This window comes from Zootoca vivipara, chromosome 11 (genome assembly GCF_963506605.1).
Source record: "Zootoca vivipara chromosome 11, rZooViv1.1, whole genome shotgun sequence".
Taxonomy (NCBI): domain Eukaryota; kingdom Metazoa; phylum Chordata; class Lepidosauria; order Squamata; family Lacertidae; genus Zootoca; species Zootoca vivipara.
Window position 1 is genome coordinate 8,567,674 of NC_083286.1, and position 22,613 is coordinate 8,590,286.

The window sequence follows — 22,613 nt, forward strand, 5'->3', positions numbered from 1 at the left end:
GTACTGACTGAAATTAAATGAATTGGAACTGGCAGGTTTCCTGACATGTCCTTTTTACAATTAAGGTATGCATTTGTTTCAACACACACTTGTTCAAAGAGGCAAATCCTTCCATCAGAGTCAGATGGAGTTCAGGACATGCCTCCTTTCACAAGAAATATATCCCGTCTTACATGGCAAAGCTTTCTGATGAATTAGCATGCATAAGTACCGGGTAACTTCACGAATGATTTTCCACAAAAAGACACTGTAATTAATATTGGATTGTTGTACAAAGCCTGCTTGTTTTGTGAGGCTTTTTCCTAATACATTTTTGTTTAAAAGTCAATATTGAAAAGCTGCATCTAACGGTAAACATTCCCATATAAACCAGGGTCCTTTCGTATACTCTGGTATTATTGCAGCCTTGTATAAGCACAAAGTAAGCATAATAGGGTGGGGGCAAGTTAATGCTGCAAGTTCTGGGGGCCTTTTGGAGCAGGTATGGGGTACCTGGGACCCTCCAGTTGTTGGACTCCAACTTCCATCAACTCAGTATGGCCTATAATCAGAGATCATGGAAATTATAATCCACAGGTTGCCCATCCCTGGTTTTGAGGCTGTGATGAACTTAACCTCTCCTCTGTGTTTCTGGGTGTGAGGCAAACAGCCACTGCATAGCTGGAAGCTTTTACCACTGCTTTTATCAAGGCAGCCGTTAGCTAAACAAAAATGGCAAGGAAATAAAAAAGTGTGGAGATGAATCCCAAAGGTCTCCCTCCCTAAGCAAATTCTGGAACACCAGGTGCAACATCCTGCATTTTAGGAGATTTTAAAAACATTTCCAAATGAAAAGTATGTATGCAAAAGAGAGAGAGAGGCCTACCTGATATTTATCTTGGATTCTGTACTATACAAACTTGCCAGTAGCAAATTCCAAACACCAAAACCACAGTTTCTTATACACTCTCATGTGGTCCCCCTCTCTCTCACACACACGTACGCTATGGAAAAACATTCAAAAAGCCAGCATCAACATTATAAAAAGAACCCCCAAAGCAGATTAGCACCTCCCTTATAGGTACGAACACTGGGCTCTTATTCCTACCATCCATTTATTTATAGCCAAGTGGCCCAGCCTCAAATGGCCTTCAGAACTGTACCCCTGCCTGGCACTAGTTTCAACCCTTTAATGGTTAGGGATGGTTTACACTGCATTGACTCTGAATAAGGCCTCCCTTCTGTTTTAAAGATGTTGAATCAGTAAGTTGCTGTGTTTCATTGCAGCAATCAGTTGCAAATGTCCAGGTTGCGCTGAACTTTAATCAAGGGACAGAGTATTCAGGGCACAAAAGGTGGCAGTTGGGGGAGTATGCCACTGAGGGTGCCTTTATTTTTCGGAGGGGTTCAAGCACATACTGAAAAAGGTATGTTTGCATGGCTAAAGTAGATCGTTTAACAAATCCACTTTAAAAACAACAACAATGGACTTTTTGCAGTTAGGAAATTGATGGGGGAAATGCACTGGAAAGTGTGGGCTGAGTTTTTGGTTAAGGGAGGGGGGGACTTTTCGGCAGAATCATTGTGAGCGGTGATACCAGGGCCCAAGAATAATTTAGTACCGTACTATGAATGTGCTATTGTCCCCCTGATAAAAATGCTTAAGATGAAGAATGAAATCAAAGAAGCATCAAAAATATATATAAAAATAAATAAAGGAAATGTAAGAATGTGTGACTACAACCACCCTCACACAGACTGGCTATTCTATATGTGTTCCAGTCATGTCAGAGAGATAACACTTATAGATACCCTAACCTCACAAAAAATGTGCGAGGGAAGGGGGCATGTACAACACCTTCCACGGATAAATGGAATGAAATAATTTTTTAGCTGTAAGCTAAAAGGGGAAAAGGCTCCATTTGTCATATGGTCCACACACAGGTTCTTATAAGGAAACCCTATGTGCGCCTCAGGCACAGTGAAGTGGCTGGATAGTGCCTCTTACACCAGGCTTCCGATCTGCTCAGGCCACTGCTCAGGAGGAAAGAACCAGAGAAGGTCATTTGTTTATTTTCCCTGGCATGGAAAAGCTTGCAGCTCCTGCTGCTTTGTGCTACGGCCACTGCTGCCTAGAGTAGGAATGCAATTGATGTTCCCCCAGTTGTTGTCAATAGTCCAATTCCCATCTGCCCCAACCAGCATCACCAGAGGCAAGGGAAGATAGGAGTTGCAGTTCAGCAATATTTGGCAGACCACGGGCCACCAATCCCTGGCCCTCTGCATCCAGGGCAGTCAGAGCGCCAAGGGTTCCTTAGCTGCCAGGGCCTGCACTGATTGGCTGACCAAGGGTGGTGGACCTAACAAAACATTAACTTACTTGATCAACAAATCATTGGGCTGAAGGCTCAGGCACGAAGCTTGCAACGTGATCTTAGGCCAGTAACTACCACATATGCTAACTCTCAAGGAGGTGTCGTGACAGTGAAATGGATCAATGATACCTATGCTGCCTTGAAATTCTTGGAAGAGTGGACGTATAAAATGTAACGAATAAATGTGGAAGCAAAATGTGCCCCATCAGTTAAAAGGGCTATACCATCCTTTGCCAACCTGGTACCCTCCAGATGTTTTTGGACTACAATCCTGATCAGAGGGCCATGCTGACTCAGTCAGAAAAGGCAACTTATTGGTGTTATGGAGGTTAGGAGACCATAACTTGTGGTGAATGGACTGTGAATAGTCCAAGCTGATGAGATCAGGGAGAACTAATGACAGAATATATTTTCCTGATAGCTGAACATCTTTATCTGACATTGGAGTTTGAAACAGTGGAACCCTGCAGGTAGTAAGGGGGGGGGATAAATAGTTTGGAGCCAGTTTTGGGAGCATGATTTGGAAGAGAGAGCTGTGAGTTGGCTGAAGGTCCTGTCTCTAGGAATCTGATGCAAGACTGATGGATATACCACCTGCTGTAGGAGCATCTAATTGTTTCCATTATGCACTGTTTATAAAATGAAACAGAACTTCCAGAGGTACCCTAACACTCCATTGCCCTCTCACCCCAAGAAAATTAAGCTCTGTAGTGCTGTTCTTGGACTTATCATTGTTCAGGAAATCAGTGGGTACTTAATGATAGGTTCATAAAGAAATGCAAATCAGGTAACGGTTTGATAAGCTGCCATATGGAAAGAGGATTACCATTTACACATCACCAAAAAAAGAGGGCACATATTTGCACATGCTATTTTAGGAATAATTACTATAGATAGAAGTGCAATACATTTCACCATATTGGGGAAGACTTGTGTCCTTGCTCTGTTGGCTGTCCGGGTGGCAACCACTGATGGGCTCTTTCTTTTGGTTTTCTCTTTGAAGTGGACTTGGACCAGGAAGCTCTTCAAATAGAAGATTCCTTTCAAATAGAGGTCTGTCACCTGACAGCTCATCAAACAGATCAGCCTATGTAAAGTAGGGTGTGTGGCCACACTACACTGAAATACCCCTTAAAGCTAAGGAATAATAGATGCCTGGAACCATGTGAGGGAAGGTAGGGCATATCTATTTTAAATACAATACCTTGGATAGGTCAGTCGGTAGTGCAAAAGGCTAGTAATCTCAGGGTTGCGCGTTTGAGCCCCGCGTTGGGCAAGAGTCCTGAATCGCAGGGGTTGAACTAGATGTCTTTTGTGGTTCCTCCTAGCTCTACAAAATAAATAAATAACAGGGCTGTTTGTTTGCATCTACTGATGTACTGAAACTACTCTGCTGTTTTGCTAAACTGCTGGCTGGTTGTGGTGGAAGAGAATTGTTAATTTAGTACAAATCTCAGTGATACCCCTTGTAGTCTCAGTTTGGCAATGAAATGTTGAAAAACAGTTAACAGTTCCCAAGGAGCCATAACTGATGAACGTGTAAATCCTTCGTACTTCATGGACCGCTGAATCAATGGACTGTAACGGTTACTGTGGAGCGTTGCCGCCTGTTAATGAATATCCATGGAAGATAGCTTAATGGCAAGTTGCACGTATAAAACCTCTTTGGATCACTGCTTAGAAAGCTCGGTTTTTCCAAAGTGGGCTCAGCGTGAAACCTAGGTAAGGCGCCATCTCCCTGAAACATGCATGTCCGGTCAAGTGTGATGGTGGCACATATTTATTACAGGTTTTTCTATATCACATCTCAGGCTAACCTCTCAAGGAGTTTTTCACAAAGTTCTAAAACCACCATAAACAAGGAAAGCAGCAACCAAATATAGAAAAATGTAGAAATGGCGGAATTGTGGGCTCCACTTTTCTCAGAAACCGCTTGACCGATTGTCTAGAAATTTGGACACAATGGTCCACGCCAATGCCCGAGTGTTTGCATAACCTCGGCTTCTACACATGCCATACCTAACACAGGTAAAAACGTGTTTTTACCTAAACAAAAATAGTGCCCTCCAGTGGTAAAATCCCAACACCTCCTCCACCTCCTCCGGCCCCATGGAGACTAGGCCACACCCCACAGACCCCGCCTCTGACACGAGCCATACCGCTCAGGGAGACCCCCCTGCCAATGGAGTACACGCTCAGAGAGCCAGCCCACCCCAGAGACCAGGACACCCCAGACCCAGGCCATCCCAGACATCTGGGAGATGCTACCACGGACGAGCCCGCCCGGCAGGCCCCTCCACAAACACCCCCTCTCCTCGGGAACCCGCCCTCTCCGGGTACCACTGCCACACCGCCCACCACAAACTCAGCCACCTCCGTGGGAACCAGCTTGCTCCGGGAAATGCTACCGCACCACCCAACAGGCCCCGACACAAACTCAGCCCCCTCCTCGAGATCCAGCCCGCTCTGGGAACCACTACCACCCCGCCCGACAGCCCCCGACACAGACTCACCCGCCTCCTCGGGAGCCAGCCCTCTCCAGGACCCGCTGCCACACCACCCGCCATACCTCACCACCAACTCAGCTGCCTCCTTGAAAGCCAGAGCGGTCCGGGAACCGCTACCCCGCCGCCCACCAGGCCCCGCGAAACACTCAAACACCTCCTCGGGACCCAGACCGGTCCAGGAACCGCTACCGAGCCGACCAACAGCCCCCACCAAAAATGCAGCCGTCTCCTCGGGAGCCAGACCACTCTGGGAGACCCTTCCACCTCCCCGAGACCCAACCCGCCCCGGGAGACCCTACCATCGACAGACCAATCCTCACCGATCCTAACCTCCATCTAACCTTCCATTCCAAAAAGGTCTTACCAGGTAAGAAAAAACATATTAGACCCACCATTCTTGCCACGGCAGTGCGTGGCCGGGTACAGCTAGTGAAGAATAAAAGCAATTGCCAACATACAATGGAGGATGCTGCCACCATTGGGCAGAGTTGGGCTGTGAACTGTGGCATGCTGTCACAAACTCAGAGGAAACCAACATGGTGCCTTCCGCAACTGTCATCCCTTTCCCTTGGCTATGCTAACAGGGGCTGGTGGGAGTTGATGCCCAACATGCCCATTGCATTGGCTAGCCCAATCTAGGCTTACTTTTTACACAATAAAATGGTACCCCTGGACAGTTAAGTCCAGTCAAAGGCAACTATGGGGTTGCAGCGCTCATCTCGCTTTCAGGCTGAGGGAGCCATCGTTATCTGCGATTGTTGCTGTCATATCATCATGGAGGAGCCAAATGATGTTTACAAATTTATCTGGGCAGCCAGTTTTCAGAAGGACAGTCCACAGGGCATTATGATTGACAGCTGTCAAAAGCCTTAGTCAGGCCAACAACCTCCCAGGTACCCCATCCTTAGACTAGATGCACCTTTGTTCTAAGCCAGCAGGATTCGTGTCTCCCTCCCTACCCCCCTTGACATGTCTGATATGCAAAGAACAGCAAAAGCACACCAGAATAGGCAAGAGGAAGAAGCATGGATCATTAACAGCGCCTTCTTCTCCTGTTATGGTGTCATTTTGCTGCATAGCTGGAGATTTTGCCTGACTTTTACCAGGCTCAACAATATCCCCCTTGAAGCTTTCAGGTTTCAGTAACTGAGAGCACACACGACTTCCCCAGAGCTTTTATTAGCTAAAATCAACTTTGTAAAGTTAGAACAGGAAAGCATTTTTAAGCCATTTATGCCACATTTCCTGGCATGCATTTATGCCACATTTCCACTAATGGGGTCCATTGCGACAGCAACAAATAGAGCAAGAATTTATTCTATGAGTTACGGGGACTAGGAATTGTTCTCATTATTTGTGCTGGTCATTAAAAGCAGTTAAAGTTTGGCACGCATGTGATTGTTCGGATATAACCAGCCTCTGTTTCAGATTCTCCTCGGAGGTGTAACTTACCTGAACTGCTAAAAAGGGAACACCTGTTTATACATCAATCCATGGCCGTTTTCTCAATGAGCAGCATTCCTGGGGCTGCTATATGCATTATGCCAAAAAAATTAGCCACATGTTTACTTTAGCCCTGAACAAATATTTCCAGTCTCTTGACAAAAATTTGATTAAATTCTTTAGCTAAAGTTAATTAGACTGTAAGTAAGAAAATATGTTCATAATAAACATAGGTAGGCCATAATAAATAAAACCATGGGGGTTGTTCCCTCTAGTCACAAAGTTATGTTTAACATAAAATGGGATAGTAAATACTCTAAGCGGAAGGAACTGTCTCCAAATTAATCTTTTCCCCAGTCTGATGATACTAGAAAGAATTATTTCAGCCATAATTGTTACTAGAATGGCCAATGTGGCATTTTCAGCTAATCAGGCCTGGTAATTTTATTTTCCATTGCATCAGCCTCATTATGAACTACTGAAGTTTATGCTCAAGGCTTTCAAGCTATAGATTGCTTACTTACATCTATTTAGTTCCCTTGTATTTCTTAGAGGTCTTTCAAGGCAACTCCAGAACAGAATGGCTTGTTCGTGAAACAAATTCCTTGCATTAGATTTGTCTGGTGTTCAACACATGGAAAGAACCCTCTGTTAATATCAGTTTAAAAAAAAACCAAACAAACAAAAAACAAAACAAAACCATGGGGTTTGTACACACACACACACACACACACACACACACACAGCATTAGGGAGAAAATCTGCACTGTATGCAAAAGGTCCCAGTTTCAATCCACAGCATCTCCAGGTGAGTTTGGAAGCATTCCTTGTCTGAAATGCTGCAGAGCCACTGCTAGTCAGTGTGGCCAGTAACGAGCTGGATGGCCCAATGGTTGGAGACAGCACCCTGTAGAGCAGACATCCCCAAACTTCGGCCCTCCAGATGTTTTGGACTACAATTCCCATCATCCCTGACCACTGGTCCTGTTGGCTAGGGATCATGGGAGTTGTAGGCCAAAACATCTGGAGGGCCGCAGTTTGGGGATGCCTGCTGTAGAGAGTGGGAGTTACTGGGAGTTACTGACATAACTGGCTGTGTTTGTAGGTCCAGGTCACCAACTTACCCAACAGGTGCAACAATCACTATGGTTTGTACTGATTTCCTGCATGAAAGCCATTCCAGCTTCTGATTGAATTCCAGGCATGTACAGGTGTATATATTTTTCTGACCATTTAACCTAGTTGCCCCAAAAGCATTGTATGCAGATAACTCACAACTTAACGCTTATTTAATTTGTGTGCATTCAGATTTACACGCTTGGCAAAAATTCTTAATAAATTTTAAAAGGGGCAGAAAAGGGGCGAGCAGCTGGGGGTGGGGGGAGAAATACTTTGACAATCCCACCAGCCATTAAACCCAAAGCGTTTTAACCATACGTGATTCTGGCTTTCGGCGCTATCCCTAGAACGTAACCACAGCCTAAGTTGGGAGTCATCTGTACTATCAGTGACTGCCCACCTAGCAGTTCAAAAGCACGTCAAAGTGCAAAGTGCAAGTAGATAAATAGGCGGGAAGGTAAACGATGTTTCCGTTCGCTCTGGTTCACCAGAAGCGGCTTAGTCATGCTGGTCGCATGACCTGGAAACTGTACACCGGCTCCCTTGACCCATAAAGCGAGATGAGCGCCACAACCCCAGAGTCGGTCACGACTGGACCTAATGGTCAGGGGTCCCTTTACCTTTCCTAAAAATCCATATAACTTGTTTGCTCTCTGGTGCCATCTGGTGTTGGATGTTTATAACGCATTCAAACCGTATTACTGTGACGAATGTAGTTGAGTCTGACTGTCCTTCAGAAATCTAGAGACCAGGCCTAAATTTGTACTATAAGCTTTTGTGGGCAAATGCCCACTTTGCCAAATGCAAGATAAAATGGACAGTTTATGCTGCAATACATATAATTTATTAGCCTTGAAGGTGCTACAATGCTGTTGTTTTGGCTGCAACATACTAACCTGGCTTATGGTCTGGATCTGGTGCCAGAGAATCCAATTTCTTTGCATGACATATGGTTACTACAGAATTTCCTACCATAAAATGTAGTGATAGGCATCAAATTCATGCAGGATTAGGTTATAAATGTCTACTAACCATGATGGTTATGTACTGTCTCCAGTTTCAGAGGTAATATGCCTCTGCATACCAGTTTATGGGGATCCAGGAACAAGGAGGGTCCTATCGCCCTCATGTCCTGTTTCCGGGCTCCCCCCCCTTTATTTACAAAGTAATAATAATAAATAAATAAGAATAAAAATGTGAACTCAACCCCCGAGACCATTCCATTGTAACCATCCAACCTCCCAAAATTTCAACACCTCTTGTGATGATTTGAGCCCTTTCCATTTTAACAGTACAAATTCTACAAACACCTTCCATATCTCCTCAAAATAATTTCTTCTGCATATTCCCCGCCTTACCTTAATGGCACAATATACCACACTTCTTTGTACCATTCTTCCATTTTATACTCTGCTTGCCTCTTCTTCCACTTCTTAGCAGCTATAATAATTTGTGAGCGACTCCATCATAGCCTGCAAACCTTCCACCCCATCGTAAATTAGTGGTTTCTGTTATCTCCTTAAACACCCGTTGCCCAAAGAATTGTACATATTTATTACACCTCCACCGCATGTGAACATAATTCCCTGTTTCCTGGCATCCCCTCCGGGCTTTCCATAGGAATCTGGTGGACAATTGTGAGAACAGGAAGTTGGGCTAGAGAAACCTTTGGTCTGATGCAGTCGGGCTCCTCTTTTAGTTCTCTCTGCCTTTTCTGGTGAGTAGTAGAGCAGTCTCAGTCCACCAGAGACAAAGTTTTGGCTGTGCACTTGGGAGACCTACTTTAATATTGAGAGCTAGTGTGGTGTAGTGCTTAGAGAGATGGACCAACACAGGAGAGACCAGGGTTCAAATCCCCACTCAGCCATGAAGCTCACTGGGTGACGGGGTTGTTGTGAGGATAAAATCAGGGTGGGGGTGAGAATTAGGTACACCACCTTGAGTTCGTTGGTGGAATATAAATGAATGAATGAATGAATGAATGGAATTTTAACCTAACAAATTGCATCATCTAAAAAGGTTTGTCTATAGCATTGTTTCTGCTGCATTGCCTGACTCGAATTAAACAATACAACTCTCCGTGTTTTAAATAAACATTCCACAAACAATTAAATACGTAACCAATAAGTTATAATATTTTTTATTCATGTTAGAATTTCTATCAGTGTTTGAACATTAAAGTTTAGAGAGTTTGTACAAATTTTCACTCATGATTTAAAATTGAGAACCATGCTAGATCGCAAAATGGCAACTAAAACAGTTCAGAATGACATGAATATCCACACTCTCTTTTAACACTGTTAACATTTTCTTTGTTTGCAAATGGGACTTGTCATTAAAAAATGTGCATTGTATTTATGTCTCAGTAATGTTCCAAAACATAATGGTATCATCATTACATATAAACTCTTTAAAAATATAATTCTGTCAAAAGAATTGAGGGCTACTATATACACTACAAAAATAAATTTTCATATAAATAAATTATATGGCATACTTTTATCTTTGTAACTGAAACACAACCCATTTCTGCTCAAAACAAGCAGGCAATGAGACCCAGTCTGAATATTTTTTTTTCCTTTTAACTCCTCACTCTAAAAAGCTACAAAATGAGTCCTTAATGTTGTAAATGTTATATACTCTCTTCCTATTTAACATTAGTAAGCATTCTATACAAATAAAGATTCCATTAAAAAGTAGAAACATAGCTGTAATAGTGTTTCCAATAGAAATAAAATCCCTGCATTGTGTTTGTTATAAACTGGCATGACAAATACTGTAAGAAAACATTCTTATGATACAAAAATATAAATATCAACAAAAATTAAAGTTTTTTATTAAAAAACAAAACGAAAAAACAGAACAGCCAGCCACTGAGATCTCTTTTTGCCAATGTGACAAGAAGACAGATGGTCTATACTATGCACCAAGGAGCAGGCACCCCACAAAAAAGAGGGGGGGACCTCTCTCATGCACGCACGCACACACACACACACAGGCCAAGGTGAAGGAGCTATTGAACATCAAAGCCTTTTCCACTTTCTGCTTTTCTTCCTGTTTAAATAATAATAATCATGGGGCTAGAGTGCAGAGTGAGTGGCCCAAAGCATAATCCATGGGGCACCATCATGACCTCTGCTGCTGCAACTCTTGGCAGTGAAAGGTAGCTTGCAATTCATAGCGTACTGTTCTGTTGCAGAGCTTTTGTCCTTGTTTTATCATCTGACATTGTGACACTGCTAGGGCCCAATTGGGGCCACAAGCATTTTTCACGTTGGACAGGAAGCTGGAGCTGTAGGTTGAGCTTTGGTGCCCTTCTAAACAGTAGCTTATGTACCACTGCAACAATGCCATCCCTTCTTGCTCAGGTCTCTCTTTCCACCACTGGTCCTTCCAGTTCAAACATTATCAAAACAGGGCTGTGCCTCTCCTAGGGTTAATAACTTGGATGTATTAAGAGACCAGTTCAACTGCTTCCTGAATGGAAGCTGCCTTTTATTTACCTGAAGTTTTCTGAAACTATGGGGATATACGGCACTATGGCAACTATATTAGTTGTACTATGTTCAGAATGTAGCAACGACTGTCTCTCTCTCTCTCTCTCTCTCTCTCTCTCTCTCTCTATATATATATGCAATTAGCACACGCCAAGGCTTTCACCAGCCTTTAGCTTCAAGCAACACTTTATTATGCGTTCTTGTCGTATGATTCACTGGGGATAAAAACCTTCATCACCGCTGAGAGACACAATTCTAACCATAGTACATATGAGCAATGAGATACAGGCAGATTAAGTAGTTTGCCTAAAATCAAATGTGGTACAACAGGAACTAGAACCCACAAATGCTGATCCCCATCTGTCCACGCTTCTCCTTTATCTCTGTTCTTTGATGAATGTCCGTAGCAGCTGTTAAGCTCTTAGAATATTTTCTTTTCTTTTCTTTCTTTCTTTACAAAGTTAGGTGCAATGCTACATGTGGTTACATACATACCCAGAGTAGACCACTGAAATCAATGAACTCAGTCAAGACTAACTTTGATTTCAAGTGGAATACCACTCATGGAAGTCCCATTAATTTCACTGGAACCTGCTCACAAGTACACGTGCAATACTGGAGCCTTAACCACCATGGGTTGGTTTTCAAGGTCAAGAAGGATTACACAGTAAGCGCACACTTCTGAGGAAATCTCTTGCACACGACCCATTGGATTAGCACAGCACAAGAACCATATACTCGAACACACAATAAGAATTTCAGTGGGGCATGTGATGGAAATTCCTGATAGTCAGTGCTCCATAAAGTAACTACAGTATACAACTTCTCTCTCTCTCTCTCTCTCTCTCTCTCTCTCTCTCTCTCTCTCTCTCTCTCTCTCTCTCTCTCTCTCACACACACACACACACACACACACACACCACAAAATGAAGCCCCCCCACACAGTTACTTATCAAGGTTAAACATACTGCTCTTCATATCTGCTCGTTTTTTTAAAAGAAAAAAAAAACAGAAAAAGAAAAAAATTATCACGCATAGCGTGTTTGAAAGTTAACAGAAACATATCACTACCACAGGGCTGTGATATTGAAATTTTTAAAATACTTTAACACACACACACACACACACACATGTACCTTTACAAAACAAACAAACAAACCAACCCTAATACATTAGCAATATTTGCATAGAATTATACATGTAAATTATACAATATTTTAAGCAGCAGCAAACATATGCTGAAATTTACGACTAGATTAAGCTTAGTTGTGGCACAGAGATCAATGTACAAACAGAGCACAAACAAAACAGTCCCCACTCCATTAAACAGGAGTCAAAATAACTCCAGATTATACTACTTTACACGGTTTCTCTTGTATATTACATATGTGTACATCTTTTAAATATTTATAGAAATATTTCACAAAATAATACAATAGGTTACAGTAATGGTGAACTGTTGCTCTGACGCAACATTGGCCTTCTTCATAACTTCAAGCAGTTTCTCTTCAAGCAGTTCTGGAAAGAGGTTTCCCATCTTTGGCCTCTTCTTTGCTTCAGTTATTTCCCTGTACAAATAGAGACAAAAAAAGGAGCCCCACTGTTCACCTAAAGTTCAGCAAAGATAAATAAATCACCTCAGCCCCAAGCCATCTGACAAGTTCTGCAATTAAAAGCCATGAGGCCTATGTTCTTTTCCCAGCCATGTCAGTGACTTCCTGTGGCCAAATGGTTTAAACAGGTCCTTTTTTTTTTAAGGGCCTTGTTAATTCTTAGTTTTTTCCATTTCTGGATGCCTAGCATGATGTGCTTTTTGCCCAGGTTCACAATCACAACAGGCAGATGTGGGTCTCAGCCTTTGTCAAGTTAGCACCAACATCTGAACTAAATGAACATCATTTCATATCAGGATTTTGAGTTTTTCTGAGTTTACTACACCTAGAATCTTACAGAAGAAAAAGGAAATCACAGGCAATTTAGTCTGTGTACTTATTCTAAGGCATGTTACCCTAAACTATGCATATCCTAGCTTTTCACAGATGTCCTTAACAAAAGCAATAATAAAGACAAAAGTAAAATCTCTCAAGTTTAGTTTTTCCACCGTTAAAAGTGAAAACTTTTCTTTCATCTACTTTCCCGTTCTATATATCTACTGCTTCCCTGTACTTCCTAGGTTGTGTTTGCACATAAACATAAATGAGAAAGCATGGTCAGCTGAAAATGGAAGCAGAAACACAAAGTTTACAACCTTTCTGGGACTGTAACACTTTAGGTGTTGGATAGCATGACTGACTGTTCCCCCACATTAAAGACTCCTTGTCCATTGAAAGCTACCACATTTGATAGAATATCTTAGAAGCCTTTCCCCCAATATTCTAGCTCTCCACAGACAAGGAATTTCCAGTAACCAAGAAGTGTACAACCATGCAATTCCTCATACAATTACATAGCTGCCAAGTTTTCCCTTTTCTCGCGAGGAAGCCTATTCAGCATGAGGGAATTTCCCTTTAAAAAAGGGAGAACTTGGCAGCTATGCAATTATATGATAGAACCCTAAAAATTATCATGTGTCTGTGTAGAACAGCCTTCTGATTTCTTATCACCACACAATCTTCTACAAATTGCACAACCATCTTCTCCACATGGAAAAGTTCTCCTGGGATTCTAGATCTGCAGCTAGAATGGTGGAGGCAGAACCCCTTACCTTAATCCGAGCTGTTGCCACGAGCCCTCTCTTCACATTCAACATCTTGCACTTCTATTACTTCTACTTTAGAGTTCCTCCTCTCACACCGGACATTGAAAGGCACGTGAGGGTCCTCAAATTGTCCATGGTCGCTTTCGTGGTATCCTTCGTAGGATGGAAAGCCTCCTCCGCGAGTATTGTGGCCATGCATAGGAGGGTGCACAGCAACAGTAACTGATGCTGAGGCAGTCACAGTAGTGATAGGCTGGCCGTACGCAGGCACTGAAGTGCCCGTCGCAGTAAAGGCTGCGTTTCTGTTGTTCTGAGAACGAGTTCTCTGGCCAGAGCAGTCCCTGTTACTAGGGCAGGAGTGCCCATCAGTAGACGTTTCAAAAGCATCCCTGCGCGGTCGGTAAGGGGGTGGCCGGAGTCCTTCCCTTGGTTCTCTTTTGGGCTGCTTATTTTGATGCCATGTTTGCTGGGATCCAGACTCTTGGTAAGCCTGTGATCTTGGGCTTGGCTGATAATACCTTGTATCCGGCTGAACCACCTGGGAAGGAAATGGGGCACAGAAATCTTGAATATGGCTACGGCAACAAAGGATTGTAACTCCTCCACAACCTAAAAGAACATGGTGGCAAAGCTGCTTGAAGGGGCAAAAGACTGATCCCCTCAATAGAGGATTGGTTAAACAAATTATGTGAATTCGTAGAGTTGGCTAAAATGACAGCAGCCTTAGATTTCAGTCGAATCAAAAACTTAAGGAGGAATGGAACTGCTTAGAAGACTATATGACAAAATATTGTTCCAAAACAAATTTATTGATATGCATGGACTAAGTTCGCAAAGGAGTGGAAAAATTATTTTAAGATTGTTCTGGGGGCCAAAGTAACTAATATATACAGTAGATAACACAATGACAAGTTCAAAATATATTAAAGGATGTCGTGTTGTGGTGGAGGGAAGTCACAAAAATAGAATGAGATAGACACAGAATGGAAAACAGGAATTTTATCAATTTAATAATTTACACTGTATCTTCTGTATACCTTAGAGCACAGATTCCATGTTATAACAATTAAATGAAATAAAGATATTGTAGAGGTTTTTTTGGGGGGTGGGACTGATGATTTATATGCCACTCTTTGCTCTGGTAGCATTTGTTTTCTTTTTCTCAAGCCAACCTATTTTACATTATTAATTTCACCAAGGATACTTAGTGGGTGTGAGAGAACCTGCCAGATTACAAACTTCCCCTTCTGTCAAAAGAGGCACTATTACCAGAGCTGTATCAAATTCATCCCCATATCCCAAAAATCTGCAAATAGGGGGGAAATTGTGATACAAAGAACTATGCCTACATTTTCTTTTTTAGTACTGAATTGGCACTAACGCTTCCCTTTCTTTCCTGAAATGCTTTTGAGGTTCGTATCAAGCAGAGCCAAAAATTAAGGGATAATTTTCAGAAAGGCAGTATTTATGTTCTCCTTGAAGTCATGTGCCCAGATATGCAACAGTGTAGATAAACTTTAGTGTGAACAAGCTGCTGCGGCCATCTCCAGAACTGTGGCTACTGTAAAAAGGGCACCTTTGGTAATAGGAATGTCTGTGACTATCCCTGCGCAAGTGGTGATTCGCTTTTAAAATGTTCCTTAAGTATGCAACTCCAAAGAGAAACTGGGCACTGGTGTGTTTGTGTGTGTGTGCATGTAGGAAAAGGAATCTTCCCTAAATTATGGTCATATGTTTGGTAGATCAGCCTGGATATCTTACTGTCACAGGCTTGAAGTTTCAGGCCAGACTCTACCCTAAGACATGCACCAATCTGAGAAATGTGGATCTACATCTATGTTGCAGCACCTGTCAAACTAGTTAAGGAATGGAATGTTAGGATTATACAAGATAGCTGGAAAAGAGAAACTGAGATTTGGGTTACTTACAGTGGATCTGGCAAATACTGGGTTTTTAGTTGCTTCAACAATTACTTGGCGGACTGGGGCACCAGATCTTTGAGTGGACTCATACTGATGAAGCTCCTCACTGATTCCAGATACTGTGGTCTGAGAACTGTACTCAGAATCAGAAGAATCTGACCCATTCTGTGCATGACCAGGTGGTATGGTGAACCTCACAATGCTTGGGGGAGGCTCAGAAGATGGCGTAGGTAACCTGCTCCTTCCATCGACAGGGGAAACCTAGGAATGATGGTTTAAAAACTCTTATTGGGTGTCAGTAGAAGCATCTGGAGAAAATTACTTTTCTTGCATCACTTCGGAGATGAACTACAGAAAAACTGCTTCCATTTTTTAAATGTTTCTAGTACCAAAGAATGCAGTGGCATGAAACATGTCTGCATTTAATACCTTTTATCAAACTGCGTCTTAAACTGATTTTTTAAAATTCTAATCTACATCACCAATTGATTTCCAAGTCTAGTACATAGCCTCTTAAGTTTTAAAGCCCTAAATGGGGCCAGAATACCCTAAGGATTCCCTCCTTCTACACGTATCTATCAATGCACTATTCAGCATAGGAGACTTGCTCAGGGTCCCTCTGCCACTGGAGGTTTGGTAGATGGGCAAGCAAAATAGAGATTTTTAAATGTGCCATAGTATGTTGCAAAAGATCAAAATTATGTCCTCCACCCCATATCCCACGAACTGTTCTTGGCTGAGGGCAAACCAATTCTTGGGGTGGGGGTGGTATGATACTGACAGCAAAAACAAACATGCACATTGAATGAAATGGGCAAATCTCTTAAACTTGCGTTAATTTAGCACAGAATTCATGACTCCACATGCACGATCCAAAACTGTCTGCCTCAGGGAGGCACAAGCCCAAAAGGGACTATTTAAACACACACAAAGGCCCAAGGGTGTTGCACTTTTATTGCAGTTGCTCACAAGGGGCCTGCCACAGCTCCCCCCTTCCTACGTCACAACTCACTTTGGGACAGGGAAGTGACAGCTTCAGCTGCTCGCAGGGCCCATTCCCCACCACCACCACCACCAGGAAATGGCCTGGGACAAATGACACAATTTCTACTGAAGAGGTCTTCCAGGAGCCTTTTTCTCACCAGAAATCATGTGCAGTGTCATTTCCCCATTAGAATACTGGAACTCAACTGGACACTCGGCTGGGGTCTGGAACCACCAAAGGTTCTACCTGGCCCTTGCCTGAATGCATGATAAATTGTCATGGGGCCTTGTAACAGAGGAAGCAATGGGTGATGGCAGCAGGAGCAGCTCACAGCAATGGTAAGGTTACCAGATTTTTTTCATTGAATCCGGGGAAAATTCCAACTTCAATAGATTTTGTATGGGGACTGATTTGTAAATCCAGGGACTGTCCCTGGGAAACGGGGATCTCTGGTAACCTTAATATGGGGCAAGCACAGGCTTGCTTGCAGCAGGCCCAAATCCTACTCACAAGCACTATCGGGGGTGATCAGCTTGAATGAATGGCGGTGTCGTATACTGGGAGACCAGGGTTCAAATCCCCCCCCACAGCTATGAAGCTCACTGATTGACCTTGCCTAACCTATCTCATGGGGGGTGCTGTGAGGATCAGATATGATGGGCACCTTGAGCTCTTTGGACAGCGCAAGGTGAGATGGAAATGTAATAAATAATTAGACCGGCATTCGTAGCACTGGCACAAGGGTTTGTTTTCTGTTTTGGAACACTCCACACACATGTGGGGATCTCAGCCAAACCTGCACATTTAAAGCACTATTATACCACTTTTAACAATTGTGGCTTCTTCCAAAGAACCCTAGGAACCGTAAATGTTAAGGCTGAGAGTTGCTGTTCCCAACTCCCCTCACAGAGCAGGGTATTTCCAGAATACCCTGGGAAGAAGAATTGGTTGTTAAACCACTCTAGGAGTTACAGTTCTCTGAGGGAAATGATAGGGAAGGCTGATCGCCGAAGAATTGATGCTTTTGAATTATGGTGCTGGAGGAGACTCTTGAGAGTCCCATGGACTGCAAGAAGATCAAACCTATCCATTCTGAAGGAAATCAGCCCTGAGTGCTCACTGGAAGGACAGATCCTGAAGCTGAGGCTCCAATACTTTGGCCACCTCATGAGAAGAGAAGAATCCTTGGAAAAGACCCTGATGTTGGGGAAGATTGAGGGCACAAGGAGAAGGGAACGACAGAAGATGAGATGGTTGGTCAGTGTTCTAGAAACTACCAACATGAATTTGACGAAACTGCACAAGGCAGTGGAAGATAGGAGTGTCTGGTGTGCTCTGGTCCATGGGGACACGAAGAGTCGGACACGGCTAAACGACTAAACAACAACAACTAGGGAAATGAAGGTCTCCTTACAACTCTCAGCACCCTTTACAAACTGCAGATCCTAGGCTTCTTTGGAAGAAGCCATGACTTTTTAAGTGGTATAAAAGTACTTTAAATGTATGGTACAGGTGTTTTCTTATAATGCATGAACACAGCATTCCCTTGCCCATAAAGAAGAAATGGGAAGTACCTGCCTACAAGGAGCTCCACAAGAGTGAACAGATTGTGGCACCCAATAATAGATGCAAATTAAATTTGGGGATATCTCACTTCCCATACTTGTAGTTTATGGTTTCGGAGCTTTAGTAGTACTGTTTCTTGGTGGTCTGTTGTGATACTGCAAGAATTAAGTACATGAATGGATTTGGATATCAGGAAGAATGTTGTCTTCTCTGCCTTATGGCAAATGTCATGCTCTTGAGGTCAGCAACTATGCCAGACTGCTTTTTAGCACAAATCAGTTAAAGAAGTTAGATTTGCACAAGCACATCAGATTCCAGAAACTCAAATGTATATGCAACGAAAAATTCTGTTTTCTGCACCAAATTGCCAAATAACAGTGCAACACACTTAAAAAGTAGCACAAGTGTAAAGTACATAACATAATAATTAGTAGCAGTGAAAAGAACAACCACAATTTGTAAGTAATACAATACTGACCTCAGGATATGGTCCAAAAAGGGAAAGGAGAATGGGGAGTAGCACCAGTCCATTCAGAGCACCCAAGATTGTTAAAATTGCCAAAACAGCAAAGAAATACCTGGAATATTTCAACATACTATGTGTTAAAAAGCTGAAAATATGATTAAGAACTGTAAACAAAAATATAAAACACATTTTACTACACAAACACAGCAACACTCAACATTGTTTTTTCTTTAATGTACAAAGTCAGTATGCAGGGTTTTCAACACACACACACCCCTTTCTTTTTACCTTTTGGATTAGAGAGGCTACATTCCACAACCCAAAGTGTTAGTTCAAAAAGGGAAGAAAGAAAGAAAGAAAAAACGCTTGTTAATTTATCGAAATCTTGCAGCATGTAATGTTATTTATGAATGTGTTACACAAACACAAAAATATGGAATGCGAACTGAATGACTGAACAGATTGAAAGCACAAATACAATGAAAAGGGGCCCCCATTAGCAAAAAAGCAAAAAAGCAAAAAAAAAAAAAAAGCAGCAGAAGCAAACAAATGAAGTGAAGGGTGTAGAATTTAAACAATTTAGCCTAGAAGGAAAAAGAAGCCCACTTCTCCCAGCAGCTAATCCACTGTGAAATGCTTCTGCGTCTAACAGCAGAATCTCTAATTAAATCTCTAGTGTATCAGGTAAGGCTTTCCCTTGCCATTCATTAATCACAACTTTCTGCCTTGAATTCTGTGAGTTCCAGTTTTACCAAATAGCTCAAATTGCAACCTTTTTAGACACAGGAACCAGCTTTTTGCAAAGAAAATGCAGGGCATTCTATGGTGAGCCCCAGCATTGTACTGAGAAAGAGCACTCTACAATAGCAGAGCTACATTGCAGGCTAATCTTTTGTTGAACAATTTAGCATCTCTGAATGCTCTTGTTTTGTGTCAGCCAATTCAAACATAAAGGCTGGAGTACTATGGAAGAAGAGGAGAGTGCACGAGTGGTTGTCCTTTCCCACCATTGAGGGCTAAGGTCTGGTATCCTTCATGAATACTGTGGTAAACCTGCCAGCAAGAGGAAAGCCTTACTAGTTGGTATCCAGCATGGGGTGGGGGGTGGGACAGAGGCTAAGCTCAAAGATGCATTTTAAAGCTAATGGATTTCAAGGCTCTGGGTCTTGGGCAACAGTTTGAAGAAAGGGGCAGAAGGGGACAACCCCTTTGCCAATGTCTCTGGTTTAAGCAGATCAAATCTTATTAACGTGCAAAGCTACAATTGTCGTGCTATTACAGTAGGATTACATATAGGAATTTCTACCCTGCATTAGCACCAAAAACCCAAATCATGGAGGATCAATGGCTACTAGCCACAATTGCTAATTTCTAGCTCCACTGTCAAGAAGAAGAAGAAGAGGAAGAAGAAGAGGAAGAAGAAGAAGAAGAAGAGTAGTAGTAGTAGTAGTAGGAGTAGTAGGAGTAGTAGTAGTTTGGATTTGATATCCCACTTTATCACTACCCGAAGGAGTCTCAAAGCTGCTAACATTCTCTTTTCCCTTCCTCCCCCACAACAAACACTCTGTGAGGTGAGTGGGGCTGAGAGACTTCAGAGAAGTGTGACTAGCCCAAGGTCACCCAGCAGCTGCATGTGGAGGAGCGGGGAAGCGAACCCTGTTCACCAGATTACGAGTCTACCGCTCTTAACCACTACACCACACTGGCTCTTGAAGGTACACCTCTGCAAATCAGCTGCTGGGAATTGCAGCTGGGCAGAGTGCTGCTGCGGCCACGTCCCACTTGCAATCTTCCCGTGGGCATCTGGTCAGCCACTGTGAGAACAGGACTCTGGACTAGATGGGGCACTGGCCTGATCCAGCTGGCGTAGCTTATGTCCTACAGTAATGTAAACTAACTGGGACACACTATCAACATGAGGCATTGGAGACATTTGCATCCCATCAGTCTAACTCATCATCATCATCATAATTTATTTCAGCTTTAAGCTCATATACACATGAAAATAGTCACTTGCTTTACAACCAATAAAAATAAATATAGAGCTAAAAATATAATAACTACAGATAATATAAAATTAGGAAAAACAATATAGTAAGAGCTTTCAGGATTCATGTAAGAAAGCTCATATACACATGAAAATAGGCACAATGAGACAGACTTGCTTTACAACCAATAAATCAGTCTAACTCTAGTATAAACAGAGCGATTACAGATCTGATCACTTTGAGTATACAAAAGCTCTACCTGGACGAGCTATTGGGCTAAAAACCTACTCCTTGCCGTTATAGTCTGGCGCCTTCCCCAGGCCTTGAAACAAGGCCCAATCATTGCTCATTGACTTGAGAGCCATCTTTTAAAAATAATAACAGGGAAGCTAAAGCCTGGTTGTGTTAGACAACGAGAAGGCCAAATGAATAAAGACAAAGTTTAAAGTGTTAAAATACCCATTTATTTCATTTCATAAAATTTATACACTGATATATATATACACCCCACCTCAAAGTGGTTTACAAGTTCAATTCCAATGGGAAAATGGTGTTACAATCCTTATTACCTAAGTAGATCCTAGCTGCAATCCACCCAAACCCTGGTAATGTCAATTTGTTTAGAGCAGAGTGTGAGCAAAAGTCCCACAGAGATGAATGGGGGACAGTCAGTTGCAGTGCCTGATGGATTGGAAACTTTCTCAGCTGTTCTTTACCATGCATATGCACACTCAATCACCAAGAGAGAATGCAGTAGCACACTAGGTTGGGTTCAAAAGTATTTGTGGAAGGAATCCTTCCATTTGGATCCAGCAGAGGGTCGTTGTCCCCCTTTTGCCAGTTACCCGTTCTCTGTGAAGCCCACTTGTCCACCTTTCATGCTGTTCCACAAATTCCCCCAACCCTGCACAAAGCAGATTTTCAAAGGATGCAGGCACTGGCAGAGGAAGAGGAGTGCGGGGGGAGCGCACCGCCCCTGGCAGCGCGATCCCGGTGGGGTGCCATTGTGGCTGCTCCCTGCCCGCGCTGGGCGCCACGCCACACCCCCAGGAAGCGCACAATGCCCCCAGGACGCGTGCCAGCCCCACCCCCACGTGCCGGAGCATGAAGCTCCGCCACTGGGTGCAGGTGGCTGTGGTGGTGGTGGTGTGGGGAGTTAAGCCCAAGAGCACTTTGTTCCATGAGCCAAACTCTGCTCACTGATCTGTAGGGTCATCATTTCTCAAAGTGGGGTTGGGGATGGATCACCCGGAGGCATGGTGCAGGTACTAAGTAGGTGAGGGAAATCGTGGGCTGGAGGAGGTTGCAGTGGCACCAAGGTGTATACTAGTTTATAGGTTGAGGCAGATTAGAAAGAGGTTATGATTTCATAAAGTCGTGAGAAACTACAATAATATATGTTTCCGCACTGCAGTTCTCCCCTTTATTACAACTTTATACACCTTTTTCGGTATTTATATTAATTATTCTTCATCGTCAATCTAGCTGCTGTCTGCCTTAATTGCAGCTCCTACTAAGTTGCTCTTTTGATTTGTTTATCTGCCGTGCAATTCTGCAAAATAGACAACATTTTTTGCCTTTCTGCTCAGTGACTTTGCACAGACCGTTTGGAGCAAAACAGGATCCATTTCATCACCCCTCTCAAATTCCCTCCCCAAAAAACAAAAAAACCCTGCTCTATGCCTTTATCTGCTGTATTCACATTCTTAATTAAATCCACAAGAAAACAGGCTCCCTTTAGACAGAAAGGCCTTCAGGCTTTACTATGTATTTTATGTTACATTCCGTGATGTTATAGGTGCCTGCCTGCTCACATTCTACCCTGAACTTTTTGTTTTGGTCAGCCAAACTGTTCTATAATCTTCAGTGGCAGGGGTGAGGGAAAGAGAGCTTCAGTTTCAGGATGTTTATAGTTTTTCAGGCTTCTCCACTCAAAGTACTCTGCATGTAAATAGTTTAGAAGAGTGCTTAGGTTAAAGGTCACCTCAAGCTAACCACTCTTTGGGAATAACTTAATGTTGCTGTTGAACAAACTATAGGCTGCTTAAGGCCTTTTCTGAGTGGGGAG

The 22,613-nt window shown here is 42.8% G+C and overlaps 1 protein-coding gene across 4 annotated transcripts in view; it reads right to left on the reverse strand.

Annotated features, from left to right (window-relative positions):
* Positions 1 to 7,027: 7,027 nt before the first annotated feature.
* The window catches only part of PTCH1 (patched 1), a 117,480-nt gene continuing 101,894 nt past the window's right edge, over positions 7,028 to 22,613 (reverse strand). For all 4 annotated transcript variants that reach the window (XM_035099609.2, XM_035099608.2, XM_035099612.2 and 1 more), the window contains 4 exons: positions 18,570 to 18,669; positions 15,547 to 15,801; positions 13,625 to 14,156; positions 7,028 to 12,488 (listed from right to left, as the gene is read on the reverse strand). In XM_035099609.2, the coding sequence (XP_034955500.1) occupies positions 13,626 to 14,156; positions 15,547 to 15,801; positions 18,570 to 18,669 (886 nt within the window). In that variant the 3' untranslated portion in view covers positions 7,028 to 12,488; position 13,625. The remainder of the gene's footprint in view (positions 12,489 to 13,624; positions 14,157 to 15,546; positions 15,802 to 18,569; positions 18,670 to 22,613) is intronic.